Source organism: Pelodiscus sinensis, chromosome 16 (assembly GCF_049634645.1).
Source record: "Pelodiscus sinensis isolate JC-2024 chromosome 16, ASM4963464v1, whole genome shotgun sequence".
Taxonomy (NCBI): Eukaryota; Metazoa; Chordata; order Testudines; family Trionychidae; genus Pelodiscus; species Pelodiscus sinensis.
The window spans coordinates 670,710-690,281 of record NC_134726.1 but is presented as its reverse complement, the minus strand read 5'-3'; the positions used below and the strand labels follow the sequence as shown (position 1 = coordinate 690,281).

Here is a 19,572-nt window from a genome sequence, read left to right as displayed (position 1 = left end):
CAATCAAATAGTTGATGCAAAATGCATCAACTATTTGATTAGTCAATTACTCACAATTTAACATCCCTAGACCAGTGTTTTGTCTGCCATTTGGCCTTTCCCTCTGTCCTCTTCTTGCCTAGACCATTGCCCCAAGTTACTTTGCATCCCATTGGCATCTCAAAATCAGCATTAGAACCTCAAGCTTGTTTTAATTGAAAATAATGGCACGTAACTGTGGCTACATGCAGCATTGCCATTGCCTGGTCTTGCAATGAATTGCTGATGATTTGTGCTATTACTATTTGAAGTCTTTATTTCATCACTAATTTCAGTGTTAACTTAGTTTGGAAGCTTCTTAGAATTTACCCTGCCTCTTACTTGTTGGTATTGCTCCCACTTAACTGTGCTTTGGTTTGGTTTAAGGAGAAGGTCCAGTTTTGGCTGATTCTGAGATTTATTCAATTCTGCACTCTTTAGGGAGAGGGTCATTTCGGCCAATCCAGTCTTCACTGACTAAAGCTGCCGTTTCTCGACCCATTGTGCCCAAGGTTCTTCCAGCACAAGCTACCAACCATCTGTCCAGTAAGTCTGCTCTCCAAAAAGTGGTGTATTCTGTTTTTTGTAGGGGTGGGAACCTTTTGTGAGTTGAGGGCCGCTGGCCTACAGAAAAATGAGTCGGGGGCTGCATACCAGTGAGAAGCTCCTGACTAAGAAGGAGAAAGACACTCCCCTCATTCCCCTCGCACACCAGAGCCTAGAGGGGCCCAGACTAATATATTTTGTATGCTCCAGTCCTGTGGGAGGGGGATCCCTGAGCCTCACGGGCCAGATCCAGGCAAGCCGGGGGACAGATGCGGTGAGGTTCTCCACCCCTGGTTTACTGCATTCAGGTATAAGCTGTTGGTGCCTTTGCTATAGGGAAGGGGAGTGGGCAGTGATGACACAGTTCAAACTAGCATCACATACCATGTCCAAATCCCAACACTTGGCAGGAGGATGTACCTATGGATTTGAACCAGACCCAACATCATGAACCCCCTGATCTTTGGGGAAAGTTAAAATACAAATGTGGTAGCTCAGGTTCAGCTCTGCATAAGTATATGTTACATTCTGTTCTAAGCCCTTTTGGTAAAAGGTGTTGTGACCTCTGACTAATAGAAGCCTAGTAAATCCTGTCTTGGAGGATATGGAATACTGGGCAGGGAGGGGAGATCACCAATCCCTCCTTTTCTACGCTACCCCAGAACAAAAGAACAGGTCACTTAATTAAATGAACTAGTAAAGTGAGGAAATGCAACCAGGAATCCTGTTCCGTATTATGAGCAGTTGTACTGGGGAATTCTCTGCCACAGAAAGACAGTCAAGTGTTGTGAAACAGCTGGATAAGCTTCAGTTCCCTAATACTGTGACCTGTGATAGTTAAAATTCAAAGCACAACCTTATCCTTCAGAGAATAAGCTGATCAGCTAATATGGAGAAATCTTCCTCCCTCATGCAGAATAACCAAGCTGGCCAGGTGCATTATGGGTTTTTCCTTCAAGAGAAATATCAAACCTAAGCTGCAGTCAGAAGCAAGATACTAGATGAGACTGTTGTGTTGGTTTTATAGCACCTCTCTCAAACAATAGGCACGTGCAAGAAATTACATGACCATCTGCATTACTGCAGAATTTAAAATCAGATGCTCCAATAGTTTCTGACATTTAAATACCACTAGGAACATTTGTGGAGAAAAATAGGGATGCCTCTTTTAAACTCCATTGAAATGCAGTACAATGCACTAGGAATGCCTTTAAGGAGGGAGAGCAGAAAAATGATAAATATGTTGCTAAAAATGCTGCCCCTCCTAAATATGGACACCAGCCCATCTTCAGGATCTGACCTAGTGTTAGCAATCCTGCATCTCTATGCTTATGTTAAGATTTAGCTACCTGGAATGATCCTCCTATAAAACTCTCTGGAGAGGAATTGAGATGGGCAGTCAATGAAAGAAAAAAATCTCTAATATCTTTTTCTCTCTATCTTACCAAAGGTGCTATTGACTTGGCAGCTAAAAGTGCTGGTATTATCCCTGGCAGCCCCCTGCCTGCTCTGGATTCTGAGGGCTTGTCAGGTGTGTCTCCGCTGTCACCAGACTGTGTGGCTGCAGTTGTCACGGGGCAGGAGTTGGATGGGGCAGATGAAAATGGAGGCTCCATCACCACAGTAGGGGTTTGTATCTCTCAAATAGACTGAAAGCTATGACAGCATCTTTGTTGTTTTGTGTAAAAAGCCAGCACCTGTATTAATTGTGAATCTGTGGTCATCTTCCTCGTGGGGCTTATTGGGTGGATGCACTTTTTAACGCACGGCTAACCCAGGGTGGGTGGGTGGTGTTCAGGATGTGATGGAGAGAATTCGGGAAAATAGGCACTGCTGTGTTGGAAATTAGGTTTCCATCCTGTAGGGAGGCTTGCAGTCATGAAATTTGAATTGTCACTCACTCCAGCAATCTAAAACCAAGAGGCCAGGCACCATTTGAGAAAGATGCATTGAGTACGGAATTGTGGGCAAAGCAAGAAAGTGCTGGTAGAGAGCAGCTTTCTCCTAATGTGACTGAATGTTGGATCTCCTGAGTGAGTGCCTGTGTTCTGGCTCCAGATGCATCGAGAGATCACCTCGTAAGTGGGAGTTGTGACAGCCCTTATTGTTTCCTTATCCATACCTAGAACAGGTACCAGTGTTTACCACTATCCCAGGGAGATAGTGAGAGTGCTGTATCCCTGAGATCCCATCTTAGAAGTGAAGATTAGGGGCATATTGTGGCAAGGCTGAACAGATGTGTTTGTCTCTTGTAGCTTTGCTACGTTTGCTGTAGTTGCTGTATAAGTGTGACTCACGTAGTCCCTGTTGCACTTCTAGGGTTCAAGTAACGGGTGTCGGGTTCCTTTCGTTAATCTGCCCGCACAGCATGAGCAGGAGGTGGTCCCTGAGGGCTTCCAGGTACAGTATGAACTGATGAAAGAGCAGCTGGTGAAGCTTATAGCGGAGATATTCTTCACACAAGCATTATTTAAGGGTTCATATTCCAAGGCCTGCTTTTCTTCTTGTCCCTTTTTTTAACTATTCTTGTAGAAATAGCCTGCAGGTTATATAGCTCTTCCTACACTCCTCAGGGTAATGGTCTTTCTTGATTGTTACTGTGCTGGAATGGAAGTCTCACAGGTTGCTGTGGATAACTGCTTCTATTGTGATTTTATGCTGCTATGAGAGCAGAAGAGCTGAGTGAAACTGATAAGCACTGATCTCTGAAGAGCAAATAGATCTTGTTTAATGCCGTGCTTACACAGTGACTGTACAGTTGAGGAGTTCAGCAAGGCAGAAAAGTATCTTTATACTGCTCCAGTCTATTTTAAACATCTGAAGGGAAAGTAGACTCCAGGTACTGAAATAACTCAACTCCCGGGGGAATTCTGCACCAAAGAATTAAAAATGCTATGCACAATATTTTAAAATTCTGCATATTTTGTTAGAATAACAACATAATCAATCTAGTTGGTCTTTTATATTACCAGTCATTAAGTATGCCTGTAACAAAATACAAAATATTCCTCCAGTAAGTAGACAGTTAAAGAAATCCTTACAACCCCTCCATTCTTGTTTTTCTGTTACGTTTTGTTGTGTGCCCCTCAGTCTAGGTGTGTCACACATGCAGATGGGCACATCTTGGGGAAAAGCTCTGTCCTTCTGGTTTCAGACACCTACATCCCTTACTTCCCAGAGCCCACCCACAGGGCATTCTCCAAGCTAGACACCTTCACCCCTTACGCACCAGAGCCCAGGAATCCAGAGAGAGAAACAGCCTGATATTGGGTCCTAGGCTTGTATGGAGTTCCTGCACACTACCTACCTTCTTCAGAAGATGCTGGGAACCACAGCTGCCCTGAACCCTTCAGTCCTAACTCCTCTCCCATGGAAAGTGTTCTGTATTTGTGAGCTGGAGAGCCAGGTTCTGCTCGACACAGCAGCCCATAGTGGATGCCAGCAGTTATGCAGCATCAGTTCTATGGGGGGAAATGAAATTCTGCACAGAACATTAATTCTACGGAAATTCTGTATTATGCAGGGGTACAGAACTCCCCCAGTAGTAAAGTAGGCATTCTGGGAATGCCGTCACTGCATCACTGGAGAAACAATCTTATCCAACAACATGACAATGTTGATAATAGTACCAGTTGAGTGACCAATATCTCTTTAAGAGCAGCACTTTGTTTTGTGTCTGTCGTGGCTAACTGCAGAAGCAAGAACTTTATCGTGTTAATTTCATAACTTCAGACCAGACTGGCTAATGCATGAGATTGAGATCTTTTCAGGGACATGTATGGGAGCACTTGATGGTGGAACTCCAGTTATTTTAGAGGAAGAAGGTGGAGGGCTCACTATTGGACTAGACACTCCTGGCTGTGGAAGTCGTCCTCCCAATGTATATAAACCAGTGGGATGAGTAAAGGAGCTTGTACTTAGGGAAAAATTGCTACTTGAAATTCAGGGCATGGATCTTTTTATTTCCACTTATCAGGCTATGCTCTATTCCACTTACTTATTGTACTAACATGATTATTCCCATCCGTCTGGGTGTATGTTACTAAGGGGAAGCCACTCTGACGCTGGATCTAGATGTCGAGAAAAATAAGTCTTATTAAATCAGGGGTGGTCTTCAAGCAGCTGCATTTCTCAGCTGACAAAGCCTGATTCGGTAGTCTGTTGTTACGAATGGTCTTGTAGAATAACCAGACTCCTCTTACTAACTCTCTTGCTGGTTACAGTTGTAGAAAAGTTTTGGAAGTGCTCTACTTGAAATCAGTTGCATCTGGGTGTGATGCAAAGACCAACTTTGTCAGGCTGTCGAGGGAGGGTATGGGCTGTGTAGTGGGATGGGAGTGCTTATGGGCTATCCTTCTGTGTGGTTTTAAATCTTTGATCCATGTCCAGAATATAGAACCTGCAGATCTTCCTAGTATTCTACTTTGGTTTTATCCTGCTTTCTTTGCATCCAGCTGTTTTTCTTTCAACCCAATGCTCAAGATCTCTGCAATGCATGATCTCGCTGTTGTAACTTTTATAAGTGTCCAAGTTGTATGCAAACTAATGACTAGTCCATTCTCTGACTCTTACAGCAGGACACATCAGTCCTTTCTCTGTCAGAACTGTCCAAGACACCTCTCCAGAATGGTCTTTCTACCCCACCGCTTCTTCCATCACAGGCCTCCAGTACCCATCTGTCTCCTCCCAACGTCTCCGCTCTGCTGGATATCTCTCTGCCTGGACCACCTGAAGATGTGCTTTCTCAGGGAGAGCCTGCCTCGCAAATAAGTGACTCTATCATTGAAATCGCTATCAGCTCTGGTCAATACAGTAAGACTAAATCACGATAAAGTGTTCTCATTACTAAAGTTAGAAAAATGATATTAACTGCAGCATCTTCTGAATATCAGGAAAAACCCTTGTTAGGAGACATCTTCGTGGACTTGATATCCTTTGAGAAGTTAGATTGTGTAGTTCCCCTTTTTCTTAGTCTGTGCATTTTAAATATATGCTAATTTAAGTTAAGGTGTTGCTGGCCTAGCTAAGAGCTTTGGTAGCTTTCTGAACTTACTGAACAATTCTGCAGTAGCTTATTAAATAGTAAGGACCAAAATCTTTTCTCTCATCTCCCTGCTGAGTTCAGTGGTAGCTCTGTACACATACATGAGGATGGAATATGGCCCTTTGCATATTATTCCTTAAGGCAGCCTTTTGGCCAGTGATACCAGGATTTTCATAGGAAATGATTTTTTAACGTAGACGATGTCTATGCTTATACCAGCACAGCTGTACCAATGCAACTGTGCCACTTGAAGAACACTCTTGTAGGTGTGTTGAGGCTAATAGGAGAGAGCTCTCCAGACAGCATAATAAAAGCCAGCTTAATGAGCGGTGATGGCTGTGTCAGCACAAGAGCATCTCCTGCAAACACAGCACTGTGCACACAAGCGCTTATGCTGGGAAAACTTATGTGCTCCGAGGTGTGTGTTTTCACACTGCTGAGCGACAAAAGTTTTGCCAACATAAGTGTTAGCATTATGGCCTGGCATTCTCATCCTGTCCTTCATTTAACACTATAGAGACATGGCCCCAGTAGTTTTATACAGGGACTTCCATGTGTAAAGAATTTCTTAAAAGTAATAAAGGGAACATTTATCCCCATTTCACATATGGGGAAGGGGGGGCACTGAGAGAGGTTCATTAAAGTGAAGTTTTGCTCTAAAATATTACTCCATAAAAATAATGTTCTGGTGTTTTATGTTAGACAGACACCTGCCAGGAGTGGTCTAGTTATTATGTAGCCTTGCCTTGAGGGCAGGGGACTGATTAGATGATCTGTTGAGGTCCCTTTAGTCCTGCACTTCTGATTCTGTGTTTGTGTCTCAGTATTTCCAGGCATAATTTGCTTAGTTTGCCAGAAAAAAAATTGTTTTAATTGTCAGGCCTGCAAATTGACCTTGAGATCTGAGACTGACTGGGTTCTGTGCATCGGCATCTTCATCAGTAATCCTAGAACTAAAAGGAATCTTGAGATGTCATCAAGTCTAGTCCCCTGCCCTCATGGCAGGACCAAGCTCCATCTAGACCATCCTTGACAGATGCCTGTCTAACCCGCTCTTAAAAATCTCTAATGATGGAGATTCCACAGCCTTCCTAGGCAATTCATTCCAATGCTTAACCACCCTGACAGGAAGTGTTTTCTTAACGTCCAACCTGAAACTCCCTTGTTGCAATTTGAACCCATTGCTTCTTATTCTATTGTCAGAAGTTGAGAATTTTTTCTCCCTCCTCCTTGTAAACACCTTTTAGGTATTTTAAAGCTATGTCATGTCCCCCTTCATCTTCTATTTTCAAGACTAAACACATCCAGTTCTTTCAGTCATCCCTCATAGGTCATTTTTCTGGACCTTTAATAATTTTTGTTGCTCTTCTCTGGACCTTTTCCGTTTTGTCCACATCTTTCCTGGAGTGTGGTGCCCAGAGCTGGACATAATACTCCAGTTGAGGTCTAATCAGCATAGAGTAGAGCGGAAGAATTACTTCTCATGTCTTCTTTACAACACTCCTCTTAATACATCCCAGAATTATGTTTGTGGTTTTTTGCTAGTGTCACACTGTTGACTCATATTTAGCTTGTGGTCCACTAGACTCCTACATCCCTTTCTGCAGTTCTCCTTCCAAGACAATCATTTCCCATTTTGTATGTGTGAAACTGATTGTTCCCTCCCAAGTGTAGCACTTTGCATTTGTCCTTGTTGAATTTCATCCTGTCTACCTCATACCATTTCTCCAGTTTGTCCAGCTCATTGTGACCCTATCCTCCAAAGCATTTGTAACCACTTCCAGATTGGAATCATCTGCAAACTTTATAAATGTACTCTCTATGCCCGTGGTCCCCAACACGGCGCTTGGGGGAGGGGAGGGAGAGAGCGCCGGCCCCGGGCGCGCGGCGCTTGGGAGAGAGCGCCAGCGCCGGCGCCGGGCGCGCGGCGCTTGGGGGGGAGAGCGCCAGCGCCGGGCGCGCGGCGCTTGGGGGGGAGAGCGCCAGCGCCGGGCGCGCGGCGCTTGGGGGGGAGAGCGCCAGCGCCGGGCGCGCGGCGCTTGGGGGGGAGAGCCCCCTGGCGCCCGGCAACCCCAAATGGTTGAGGACCACTGCTCTATGCCATTATCTAAATTGTTGATGAAGATAAAGAACAGAACTGGTCCCAAAATTGATCCCTGAAGAACCCCATTTATCACGTTCTTCCAGGATGATTGTGCATCTGACAAAGTGTTTTTTACCCAGGAAAGCTTATACCCAAATAAATCTGCTAGTCTTTAAGGTTCTACAGAACTCCTAGTTTTTGCAGGCATTGACAGACTAACACGGCTGCCCCTCTGGGACCTGGGAACCATAACTGCTCTCTTGGAATGGTTATCCAACCAGTTATGCACACAGCTTATAGTAGCCCCATCTAGGTTGTATTTTCCTAGTTTATTAATGAGAAGGTCATGCAAGACTGTATCAATTGCTTTGCTAGTAAAGGTCAATGGGATTGCATAGTCTGACCTATAGAATCTTTAGAATCAGTTAGGTTGCAGAAGAAAGAAAAAGCCATTTCCCAGGATGGCTTTGTAGGATTGACCGTTTAAAAACATCCTTTTGCTGGTTAGCTGAGCAAATTTGATCTAGAAATGTTGATGTGTAATGAACATAAAGGCCCATCATATCACTCTTTCTCAGACTAATTTGAGTTGTCCAATACCCCACAAAAAGTCAGTGTCGGAGTACAAAACTCAAATTTTGGATATCGCAGATACCAGAATTGGGTTGTAAGGAGCCTAATAATATAACTGAGCTCTACTAAGCAAACTATGAAGTTGCAGCATGTATGGGCGGGGGGGAAAGCAGTTGTAAAACAAATCAGTCACAATATCCCTCAGGACTAAGCACCTACCCAGTTCTTGGCTCATAAATAAATCTGACATTAACTCTACTTGTTCAGATTTGTCATTCACTTTTAAAGTGTTGCATTAGGTAGAATAATTATTTTGTTTCTCATTTGCGAATTTGTTTTATGTTGTGACAGTGTAAGTATCTAAAAATTATTCTTTACACAAAAAAATATACATTTTCAAAAATCATTGTCAATCTTAGGGAATAATTTTTTTTTTTAAGTTGTGGATCTGAATTCTGAGCAACTAAGTGTTCTTTTCCAGATGTCTGGCTAGCCCAGAAGCACATCAGAATCCTTTCATATTGGACATGTAGGAGAGGATTAGGTCTCCTGTTACCTGGCAGTCAATAATAGTGTCCAGACACCTAATTATCCATAGTAGGATACAGCATCAAATGATCTTTCACACTGTGGTGAATCTGTGTCACTTAGCCAGTTGACCAATTGTCCTCTAAAGGCACTATATTTGCAGTTTGCTTGCAGTTTCTTTAAATGAGCATGGACAGTAGTTTCATCTTATCTCCTTTTCCCACAGAAATGTTGTCATACCTGGTCCAATTAAGTGTGAGCTAAATTAGGCCTTCCAGATCCCTGCCTTCGGTTATCAGTTTAAACTAGGGCTTTAAACTAGGTTCAGTGTGGGCAGGTGACCAAAGCCCACAGGTAAGTGAAAAACATGGAGACCTGGGAGATGGGTTAGAAATGGGAGGGAGCATGGGCTATAATAGCAGAGATAAAGGAGGGGGGCAAGGCAGAACTGGGGGGCAAAATCAAATCAGTATCTTGGATGCCTGTATACAAATGCAAGGAGTATGGGAAAGAAGCAGGAAGAACTTGAAGTGCTAATAAACAAACACAACTATGACATAGCTGGTATCACAGAAACTTGGTGGGATAATACACACAATTGCAATATTGGTATAGAAGGGTACAACTTGCTCAGGAAGGATAGGGAGAGGAAAAAAGGGAGGAGGTGTTACCTTATATTACAAATGTATACACTTGGGCTGAAGTGGAGATGGACAAAGGAGACAGACTTGTTGAGAATCTCTGGGTTAGGTTAAAAGGGTTAAAAAAACAAGGGATCTACTACAGACCACCTACCCAGACAGAAGAGGTAGATGAGGCTTTTTTTAAACAACTAACAAAATCGTCTGAAGCACATGTATTGGTGGTGATGGGGCACTTCAACTATCTAGACATATGTTGGGAAACTAACACAGCAGGCACAGATTATTCATTAAGTTCTTGGACAGCATTGGAGACAATTTTTTATTTCAGAAGGTTGAGAAAGCTACTGGGGGAAAGCTGTTCTAGATTTGATTTTAACAAATAGGGAGGAACTGGTTGAAAATTTGAAAGTGGAAGGCAGCTTGGGTGAAATCGTGGAGTTCATGATTCTAAAGAATGGTAGAAGGGAGAACAGCAAAATAGAGATGATGGATTTCAGGAAAGTAGATTTTAGTAAACTCCAGAGAGCTAATAGGTAAGGTCCCATGGGAAGCAAGACTAAGAGGAAAAACAACTGAAGAGAATTGCAGTTTTTCAAAGGGACATTATTAAGGGCCCAAAAGCAAACTATTCCACTGCGTAGAAAAGATAGAAAGTATAGTAAGAGGCTAATTTGGCTTAACCAGGAGATCTTACAGAAGACTGGAAAAGGGCAAGCATAGTGCCCATCTATAAAAAGGGAAATAAGAACAACCCAGGAAACTACAGACCAGTCAGTTTAACTTCTGTGCCAGGAAAGATAATGGAGCAACTAATTAAGGAAATCATTTGCAAACAGCTAGAAGATAATAAGGTGGTAGGTAACATCCAGCATGGGTTTGTAAAGAAAAAAATCATGTCAAACCAATCTGATAGCTTTCTTTGATAGAATAACAATTCTTGTGGATAAGGGAGAAGTGGTGAACGTGGTATACCTACACTTTTAGTAAGGCATTTGATATGGTCTTGCATGACCTTCTTATCAATAAGCTAGGGAAATGCAATATAATAATAATAGAGATTGCCTATCTCCTAGAACTGGAAGGGACCTTGAAAGGTCATTGAGTCCAGTCCCCTGCTTTCACAGCAGGACCAAGTACCATCCCTGCAAATTTTTGCCCCAAATCCCCTCCTCAAGGATTGAGCTCACAACTCTGGGTTTAGCAGGCCAATGCTCAAACCACTGAGCTATCCCTCCCCAGTCTAGTTGGGGCTACTATAAGATGGGTGTATAACTGGCTAGATAGCCGTTCTCAGAGTAGTTATTAACAGTTCACAATTGTGCTGGAAGGGCATAACGAGGAGTTCTGCAGGGGTCTGTTTTGGGACTGGTTCTGTTCAATATCTTCATCAGCAATTTAAATGAAGGCATAGAGAGTACGCTTATTAAGTTTGCAGAAGATACCGAGCTGGGAGGGGTTGCAACTGCTTTGGAGGATAGGGTCAAAATTCAAAAGGATCTGGACAAAATGGAGAAATGGTCTGAGGTAAACAGGATGAAGTTTAATAAGCACAAATGCAAAGTGCTCCTCTTAGGAAAGAATAATCCATTTCACACATACAGAGTGGGAAGCGATTGTCTAGGAAGGAGTCCTGCAGAGAGGGATTTAGGGATCATAGTGGACCACAAGCTAAATATGAGCCAGTAGTGTGACACTGTTGCAAAAAAAGCAAACATGATTCTGGAATGCATTAACAGGAGTGTTATGAGCAAGACCTGACGAGTAATTCTTGCACTCTACTCTGCTGATCAGGCCTGAGTTGGGGTATTGTGTCCAGTTCTGGGCACCACATTTCAGGAAAGATGTGAAAACATTGGAGAAGAGCAACAAAAGTTATTAACAGCCTAGAAAACATGAGTTATAAGGGAAGACTAAAAGAACTGGGCTTGTTTAGTTTAGAAAAGAAGACTGAGAAGGAAACATGATAGCAGTTTTCAAGTATCTAAAAGGGTGTTACGAGGAGGGAGAAATTTGTTCTCCTTGGCCTCTGAGGATAGAACAAGAAGCAATGGGCTTAAATTGCAGCATGGGAGGCTTAGGATGGACATTAACCACCCTGATAATTAGGAAGTGTTTCCTAAACACTGGAATACACTGCCTAGGGAGGTTGTGGAATCTCCATCACTGGAGAGATTTAAGAGCAGTTTGGACAGACACCTGTCGGGGTGATCTAGATGGTGCAGGTTCTTCCATGAGTGCAGGGAACTGGATTTAATGGCCTCTCAAGGTCCCTTCCAGTTCTAGTGTTCTATGATCACACTCTTCCATCAGGAAACTGCAATACACCAGAGCTAAATTCTTTTATCAGCCAGACAGTATCCTTAAAATTAGTTGATTTAGGATTAAACCGGGCTCCCCTTACTCATCTGAGTAGCGCCATTGTAGTTCAGAATAGTTTGGTGTAGGTTGATTCTCCGTACAGTGGCAGTGCTTCTAAGTATATTAGGTGGTGCCTGACCTCCAGTTGCATGAGAATGTGTTGAACACTCCAAGGTACTTGAAGTTGTCCTAGTAGCTTCACAGAACTGACCCAGTCAATGATTCATTGCATTGGTTTACAGGTGAAGGTGTTTCTCTCTCCCCTGCAAAACTGAATGGTAGTGACAGCTCCAAAAGTCTTCCATCCCCCTCCAGCAGTCCTCAGCAGAACTGGATTGCCTCTCCAAGCCATGATCCACAGTGGTACCCCAATGACTCTACCGACTCATCTCTCAGCAGCCTGTTTTGTAAGTGTCAGTACACAGACCTTTGAAGGAGGAAAGGTCCTTCCTTTTCTAAGGAGCTTCTCTTCATCTGTCCCCCAGTCCCTTGACTTGGAATGATTCCTTGAAGAGAGTAAACTAAGTAGGTCTTCAGAAGACTTTTTGCTTTGCTTTCCATCTTCCTCTCTAAAGACCTGTTATCCCTAGATGGCCTCAGTTTCATGCAGCCCAAATTAGGAACCCTGCTCCTGAAATAGAAGTTACTCAGCTGGCATGGGGCCACAGCATACACTCTGGAGCGAGTAACTGAAACGTTTTTGTAGCCTGCTTGGTTTTGCAAGTCAGACCCATCTTTTAGGTTGAAACATTTTCAGTGTTCTGCTAAAACAGCAAAATGGTGCCACCAGGTCTTCTGTTTGAAGCTTATAAGTGTTGTTGTATACATAGTGCATAATTCTAATGAGGTGAGAGAATTGTGGGGGTTTTTGAGTTAAAAATTATGTATGGCTAGTGTCTCCAGTGTCGTGTGTGTTTTCCCTCTTCTGGGCAGAGGTGGTTCCATTTGGCAGCCTGCTGATGCTGCTCCTGCTAGTGACTTATTATTTTGAGGAGGTAGAGGAGAGAGATGCTCTTAGATCTCTTGGTGCTAGGTTTCCATGTACCCCTTCTCCTACTCTTCAGATGTACAATTTCAATGCACTGACTTTGCATTTCCCTTCTGTAGCAAGTTTCATCTCCCCTGAAAAGGGCCGGAAAATGTTGCCGACTCCTGCTGGTACTGCCAGTGGCACTTCCTTATTGGGACCCAGCCTGCTGGATGGAAACTCACGGGATTCTTTTGTGTCTCGCTCTCTGGCAGACGTAGCAGAGGTATGTGGTCAGATCACATCAGTCTGTGTTTGCACTTAAACAATCACCATTTAATTTCACTTTTCAATAGTATTGTTCATGTTACTCATTATAACTCCCTGGGACACTTACAGAAGACACCAGGCTTACATGCAACAGAGCAGAGCAACTAGTTTACACAGTAGATGTAGAATGACCTGGTGGTATGTTCCACACAGCAGTTCATGTGGGACTCTTGTGAGCAACCTTATGACTCCTGCCTTGATGGCTGATGGAGATCAGGTCTGTTTTATAGATGCTATGCTCTCGACTCCTCTCATCCAGCTGTGCTCCACTGAGGTCCATAGAGCTGCAGCTGGTTGATGCTGACTCAGTATACATCCCTGACTATTATAACTATGCTCTGCTCTGGATAGGGAAGTGAGGGACTGAGTACCTTATGCCACTGCAACTTCCAGTCCAACTTTCTGTCCCTAAAGGTTTTGCCAGCTCTTGCTGGAGTGAATCAAGCCTCCAAAGCATGTTAACACAGAGCTTGTAGAATAGAATGCAACTGACCTAGTGCAGTCACCTGGTTAACGCAGTATGTGAGCTGTTACTTTAAGCAAGATGTCACAGGGTGGGGTGGGGGGTAGGAAGCCAGCCACCACAGTTTAATAACAGTCTTAACGAAAATATGGTTCTGAAAGGCCTGTTATCAAGGGCTATGGAGAGGGAAATCTTGTTTATGTCGAGAACAGGTACAGTGCAGGCAGAAGCTGTGAAGGCATACCTCCCCCCCCCCCCATATCGCTCTGCCACTGTCCCTTGTTGCTGATCCAGAGGTTCAGTTGTCAAGGTTTCGTTGGGACGCCCCATTCCCTCTTAGGCTCTTGCTAAGGTGGCCACAAACAGATAACTCTGGAATTTTTTGTAAGGTGGACACATCATTAAAATTGGATTGAGGCTAGTAGTTCATTTCATGGAGCCAGCAGGTAACTGCCAAGTTGAGCTGCATTGGAACAGATAAAATGGAGGTGAAGACCTTGTGTCTTCCTATGTGTCCCTGATCTCCGCTTGTATCATCTGACCCCTTAGCAGTCACAGACAAGTGTTACTCTCCAACCTAGATGAATGTGACAAACCTCTGCTGACCTGTGGGTTTCTTTCTTCATATCCATCTTCTAGGTTGTGGATTCCCAGCTGGCTTGCATGATGAATGAGAACAGCATAGATTACATCTCTCGTTTCAACGATCTTGCCCAGGAGCTATCAATACCTGAGCCAACTCGTAGGGAAATCCTCTTTGATGGAGGAGGCGGTGGCCCCCCAATTGGTGATCTCTCACAGTGAGCATAAGAGACCAGTAGGCTGGTGGAGACTGTTCATCTTAGTGGAACTTATTGTACTGGATTTGGGAGGCAAGTGGAGGATATGCAAATGATGTCCAAATGCCCTCAACCAGTGCCCACCTTTCTAGAAGAACAGCGTTGTCTTTAGAGGTCTGAACAAATATCTGCAAGTCCTAGAATGTGCAATATGTTGGGGAACAATGTGGAACATTATTACAGGGAGTGATGTGTCTGCATCAGTGATATGAGATGGTGAATAAATGAGTTTGAGATGGTCCGGGATTTGTACTTTGGCATGGCCTAGGCAAGAAGCTTAGGCAAGAATATGGCTGGAAACTTCTTCAATGTGAATCTTGTTTTTTGCATGATGATCAGCTTCCCATGATTTGCAATCCATGTTGAGACTGAGGGGTGGAGGGAGACCGAAATCCTCCTCCTATTCGCATTCTGAAACATCCTGCTCTGCACGATTGTCATATCAGTCAAACTGAAGTTTCTTGCACTCCCCTGAAAGGCACCATTATTCTGCAATGCTGGTGTTGCCATTTTATACATTGTTTCTTTGGCTACTCCTTGTTTTATGAACATTCCAGACAGGTAGATGCCTGCATTCTTGTTTTTTGTTTTTTGTAAATCCTACTCTGTCACAGCCACCATTCTTCTGATTGTATCTACTCTTTTTAGCAGGCTGACAGTATTTTTCATTGCATTGGACAGTGACACACACACACACCACCACCTATGAGAGTGTTTTCCCTAAAGAGATGGTTACTTATCAAGAGAGGAAACATTGCAGAAAGGAGTCTCCCTGGAATCACTCTTAAATCTTTGTCTTGGTAGTTTTTTGTTAGGAAACCCATATATCCCCATCTTTCTCCACATAAACCAGATCAATCATCTCATTGAGGATTCTTATGGGCAGTGAGATACAAAAGAATAATGTTCATTTAAAGGTACAAATATTTTAAAACTCAGATTGTTGAAATCCATCTTGCCTTGCAAATGAGGAGGAGAGGTATCCAGTCTCAACTTCAACTGAACTCTCCACTCTGTCCTTGCCTAGCTAATTCTGGGTGCTCGGTAGTACCCCAGAACATCGTTTCTCACTGTCGTCCCTCTCTGGCACTGTTATATGTTTCTGTTGTATTGCATTTTAATGCCTGAAAGACCCAGGTCCTGATTTCAGCACGTCCAAAGGCGTTCTAGTAACGTTACTTCCTTTACAGTTGGCTTTTCTTTTTCTTCTAATTGCTCAGGATACTTCCTTCTTCCAGATCTTTTCCCATCAGTCTTAAGAAGGATACTTTTACTTGCTTGTGTTTAAAGCATTTATCTGTACCCCCCAGTAAAAAGATTCATCTTGACTATTTTAAGTAGCTCTGAAGCTGTCGTAGGAGTCAGTCCTATATAAACCTCAAACTTTTATATTTTTTTACACAAACACACAGACACACACACACACACACTGTGTGTATATGAATAACACACAAACCGTCTATCCTTAAGGCCATTACGAGGGCTTCTTTTTCTTAAAATGCACTATGCTCTGGATGTGGCTTTACTTACTTACTCCTACAAAACATTTGACTGGGAGTCTTGTGACAGTGTTGCCCACAAAGCACTGGTTGGATATACAGTGTTCCCTGTCGTTTTACCCTTACCCCATTAGACTTTTTTTATATTGGTTGGTATATTCTTTGCCTTGTGCTTTAAGATAAAATTTAACCAGTTTTCTGATGATCATACTTGATGATCCAGAACAGGATTGTTTATCTCCTTCTCTAATGGGTGGCAAGATTTGGAGGACACTTGTTTGGTTCATGTTGCAGGATGCCTGGTGTCTGGTTGCTTCATTCTCCTCTTGGATGTGGGAGCCACCTGCCCAGTTAGACACAACATTGGTATAACTGGGTATTCCTTCAGGGACTCACATCTACATTACTAGCAAGCCATGGGTCAGCACGCTAAGAGGGGACAGTTTTCATATTAATAAGCTAATTCCCTGCTTTAGCTTTGGGTCACCTGGAACCTATCCTCTCAGAATATGTATTCCAGAAGCCATTTACAAATTGTAGGGCTTCTCACAGTTCTAGAATACAAGCATATTTGAGGTTTCCAGACAAACATACACTTAGTCATGCATATTTATTTCTGAAGGGTTCACACTTGGTAGAAACTAGTATTTCCATTAATTATACTGTTTTAATCTTTCCAGTGATTATTGTAGTTCAGATGTCTTTCAGTCCAGTCTTTCTTAAAGCACCAATTCCTAGTTTTGACTACCCACATTAGTAGTTCTGTCTGTTTTCTCCAGAAATACTTCTGCTAACCCATGTTAGCAAAACTGAGGCTTCCTAGTATAGATGGATTATAATGGATTATCTAAACATAGTAACATTTAGAAGGACACATGACAAGTTTTAGTCAGATGCAACAAATCTGAATCTCTAGTTGGTTTTCATTTCTTAAATGGTGAGAGGTTAGCCTTATGCTGGCAAATATATTTGATTACTGCAGTCTTCCTCCATGTCCCCAAAACAGCTATTGATAATAGGATTTCACCCAGATCTGTTTATGAGTCTGTCACCAGAATGCAGGGAGCTGTCTGTAGCCCATATGCCTTGCTACAAGAAAAACAACCATTAGAGAAAGAAGCTCATATAGTGGGTATTGCTTATAATCTATGAAGCCAGCACATTTTAATATTCTGACCTTCTCAAGACAGAACAGGAGTGCTAGGTGGTAGGTAGGGAGGCAGATGCATAGAATAGGCAGAGCCATCATTCAGCACCCAGAAATTCTATGGTAAAAATTTGGTTAACCTTTTAAAAAATTCTTATAAACACATATTTGAACATCCTCTACTTTCTCCATGGCCACCTCCTTCCCTCCCCTCTTTCTGATATTTCCAGTGTACAGAATATTCCCACCTGCTCTATCTGATCTCTGATTCAGGAATGTTGGATACCCTGTGTATTACATTATAATAGCAAAACCCAACTAAATCGAAGTTTCTCGTTTCAAAGTTTTCCCTGATGAAAAACTTGGATATAATGATAAATTCAGATCAATACAGACATTAGTAACTTGGCAAAATTGCTTTGTAGCACACAGTGGAAGAAGGCTTTCTGTAGGAATTGGCAGATTGCTAGCAGATGCCCCAGAGTATGCTGGACTTCTTCAGGTTCAAAGTAGGAAAATAAAATTTGAATTGTGCTGTATCAGAACAACTTTGGTGACTATAATCTTCTCCAGAACAGATGTTCAAGTGACTTGCTAGTCAACTGCAAGCAGGATTGTTTCAGGCAAGTAACACTTATCTTCAGACCTGTACAAGGCACTGTGAGGAGGCTGGAGGTGAGAATGGACATTGAAAACCTCCATTTTTTTGTTGTGTTAGTTCCTAGAAAGCTTGTGCTCTGACTGAGCGTTTAGGGTCTTTCTTTTTAACTTCAGTTGTTTGGGTGCCAAGTCTATGAGCGTACATGAAATGATGTAACTGGCTTCCTTATATTCCCCTAAGGGAATATAAACATAAATTTGTCATCGTAATCTGGGTATAAAGCAATACTACAGCCACCTCTTTCTGCGTGTTGTGTACTTAGTGATGGGCCAGCTACTAGAGTGTTAGATTCTGCTCAGCCAAACAATTCATTCTGTCCTTTTATCACTAAATCCACCAAGCATAGGAATTTTAATTGGTTTTTAAAATGGCATCGTTTAACTTTTCCTTGGCACCCTCCTTATTTATATTTCTAAATTAAATTATATAGCTTGGACCACACCTAATCTGCCAGGAAAGCTCCTCTACTGACTCTGCCAATCCCGCAGTGGAAATTACTGTTGCATTTTTTTACACTCAAAATTCCAATGCATTTATAAGGAAAGTGCTGCACTTTTTAAACCTTTTCAACCTTTAAATCTCCTGAGTTCACAATGGTTTATAAATATTAAATAAGTGAAACCTTGGCAAGCACTACGGCAATAAGTTATCATTTGTTACTGGAACATGATAACTGGCTTTAGAGCTTTTGGTTTGGCAGCAAAATTTATTGCTGTTTCTTTTAATAATAGTTAAGCCATATCATCTAAGGTTTTTGGCTTGTTTGAGATGTGAATTTGTTTTATAGATTATAAATATACATATATAGTGTATGTATAAAGCAGAATGACTGTCCCTACTGATTATTTTTTGTATCATATTGTAAATTATATTATTTATTCTTTACCAATTTTGGAAAAAGGTGTTTTGTTTATTTAATATAATATACAAAAGCTGTTAAACTTCTGTTTAAATTTCCAATTCAACTTGTAAAGCTGTTTTTATTGTGCATAAATACATACTAATACTTGGTCTAACAGGTGTTCAGATATTTGTTACATGTACAGTTTCTGCCTTGTAGTCTATTAAGGTTTTTTGAGTTTTTAACAGTATTTACTTTGTAGTGACTGGTGCTCCTATTAGGGTTATAGCCACACTTTATATCCATGTCTAGCCACAGCTCATTTTTGCGAATATGGATGCAGCTACAAATTTTGTGTCTAGAACCCTGCAAATGTGAAGATACCTGCAGATATAAAGTAGATATCTGTGGCTCATTTTTGCAGATGCAGATACAAATTTTGTATCCGTGCAAGGTAGATAGGCTCTACCCATTGGAGACAATGTAATTGAGATTTGTCCTCAAAATTTAAATTCTTGGGGTGAATTCCTGGCTCCATTGAAGTGAAATTCCTATTGATTTTGGTGTGGCTACAATTTTTCACCCCTTCTGTCTAGAAGATCAGGGTGAGATCAGTATCTTACAACTCCCCTCCCCACTCTCATCAGTCTTAGCAACATTGGTCCTTACCTGAGTTATATGGACAACTAGAGGCTTCAAGGAGCCGTCTGGTCACATAATCCTGTCCCCTTTTTCCAGCTGCTCTACATCATAGTTGAAAGTTACCTTCATACTATTACTTTTCCTACATATAAGCAATCGTTGTAGTTGCCCTGTGGTGATAAACAAAGCTGGATAAATGAGAGAGGTGGTGGAATGTTCAGCTGGAAAAGGGAGTAGGTCAAGTATCTGGATCACTAAGGGTTCATCTAGACTGAGGAATTTAGGTAAATTAATCCAGATTAAATAAAGTTGTAAATCTAAAGTACATTCATTCAGTGACATTAACAGTTGTGTAGGCACTCATTTGGAATTACAATGGTCTTAATTTG

At 42.2% G+C, this 19,572-nt stretch overlaps 1 protein-coding gene across 7 annotated transcripts in view; it reads left to right on the top strand.

The window, feature by feature from the left end:
- Window positions 1–18,716, top strand: part of CRAMP1 (cramped chromatin regulator 1) — an 84,143-nt gene extending 65,427 nt beyond the window's left edge. For 6 of the 7 annotated variants that reach the window (XM_075898994.1, XM_075898992.1, XM_075898991.1 and 3 more), the window contains 7 exons: window positions 460–564; window positions 2,015–2,193; window positions 2,884–2,964; window positions 5,139–5,376; window positions 12,037–12,201; window positions 12,902–13,047; window positions 14,194–18,716. In XM_075898994.1, coding sequence (XP_075755109.1) covers window positions 460–564; window positions 2,015–2,193; window positions 2,884–2,964; window positions 5,139–5,376; window positions 12,037–12,201; window positions 12,902–13,047; window positions 14,194–14,358 — 1,079 coding nt within the window. In that variant the 3' untranslated portion in view covers window positions 14,359–18,716. The remainder of the gene's footprint in view (window positions 1–459; window positions 565–2,014; window positions 2,194–2,883; window positions 2,965–5,138; window positions 5,377–12,036; window positions 12,202–12,901; window positions 13,048–14,193) is intronic. The other variant, XM_075898990.1, reaches the window with a different exon arrangement.
- Window positions 18,717–19,572: the final 856 nt, after the last annotated feature.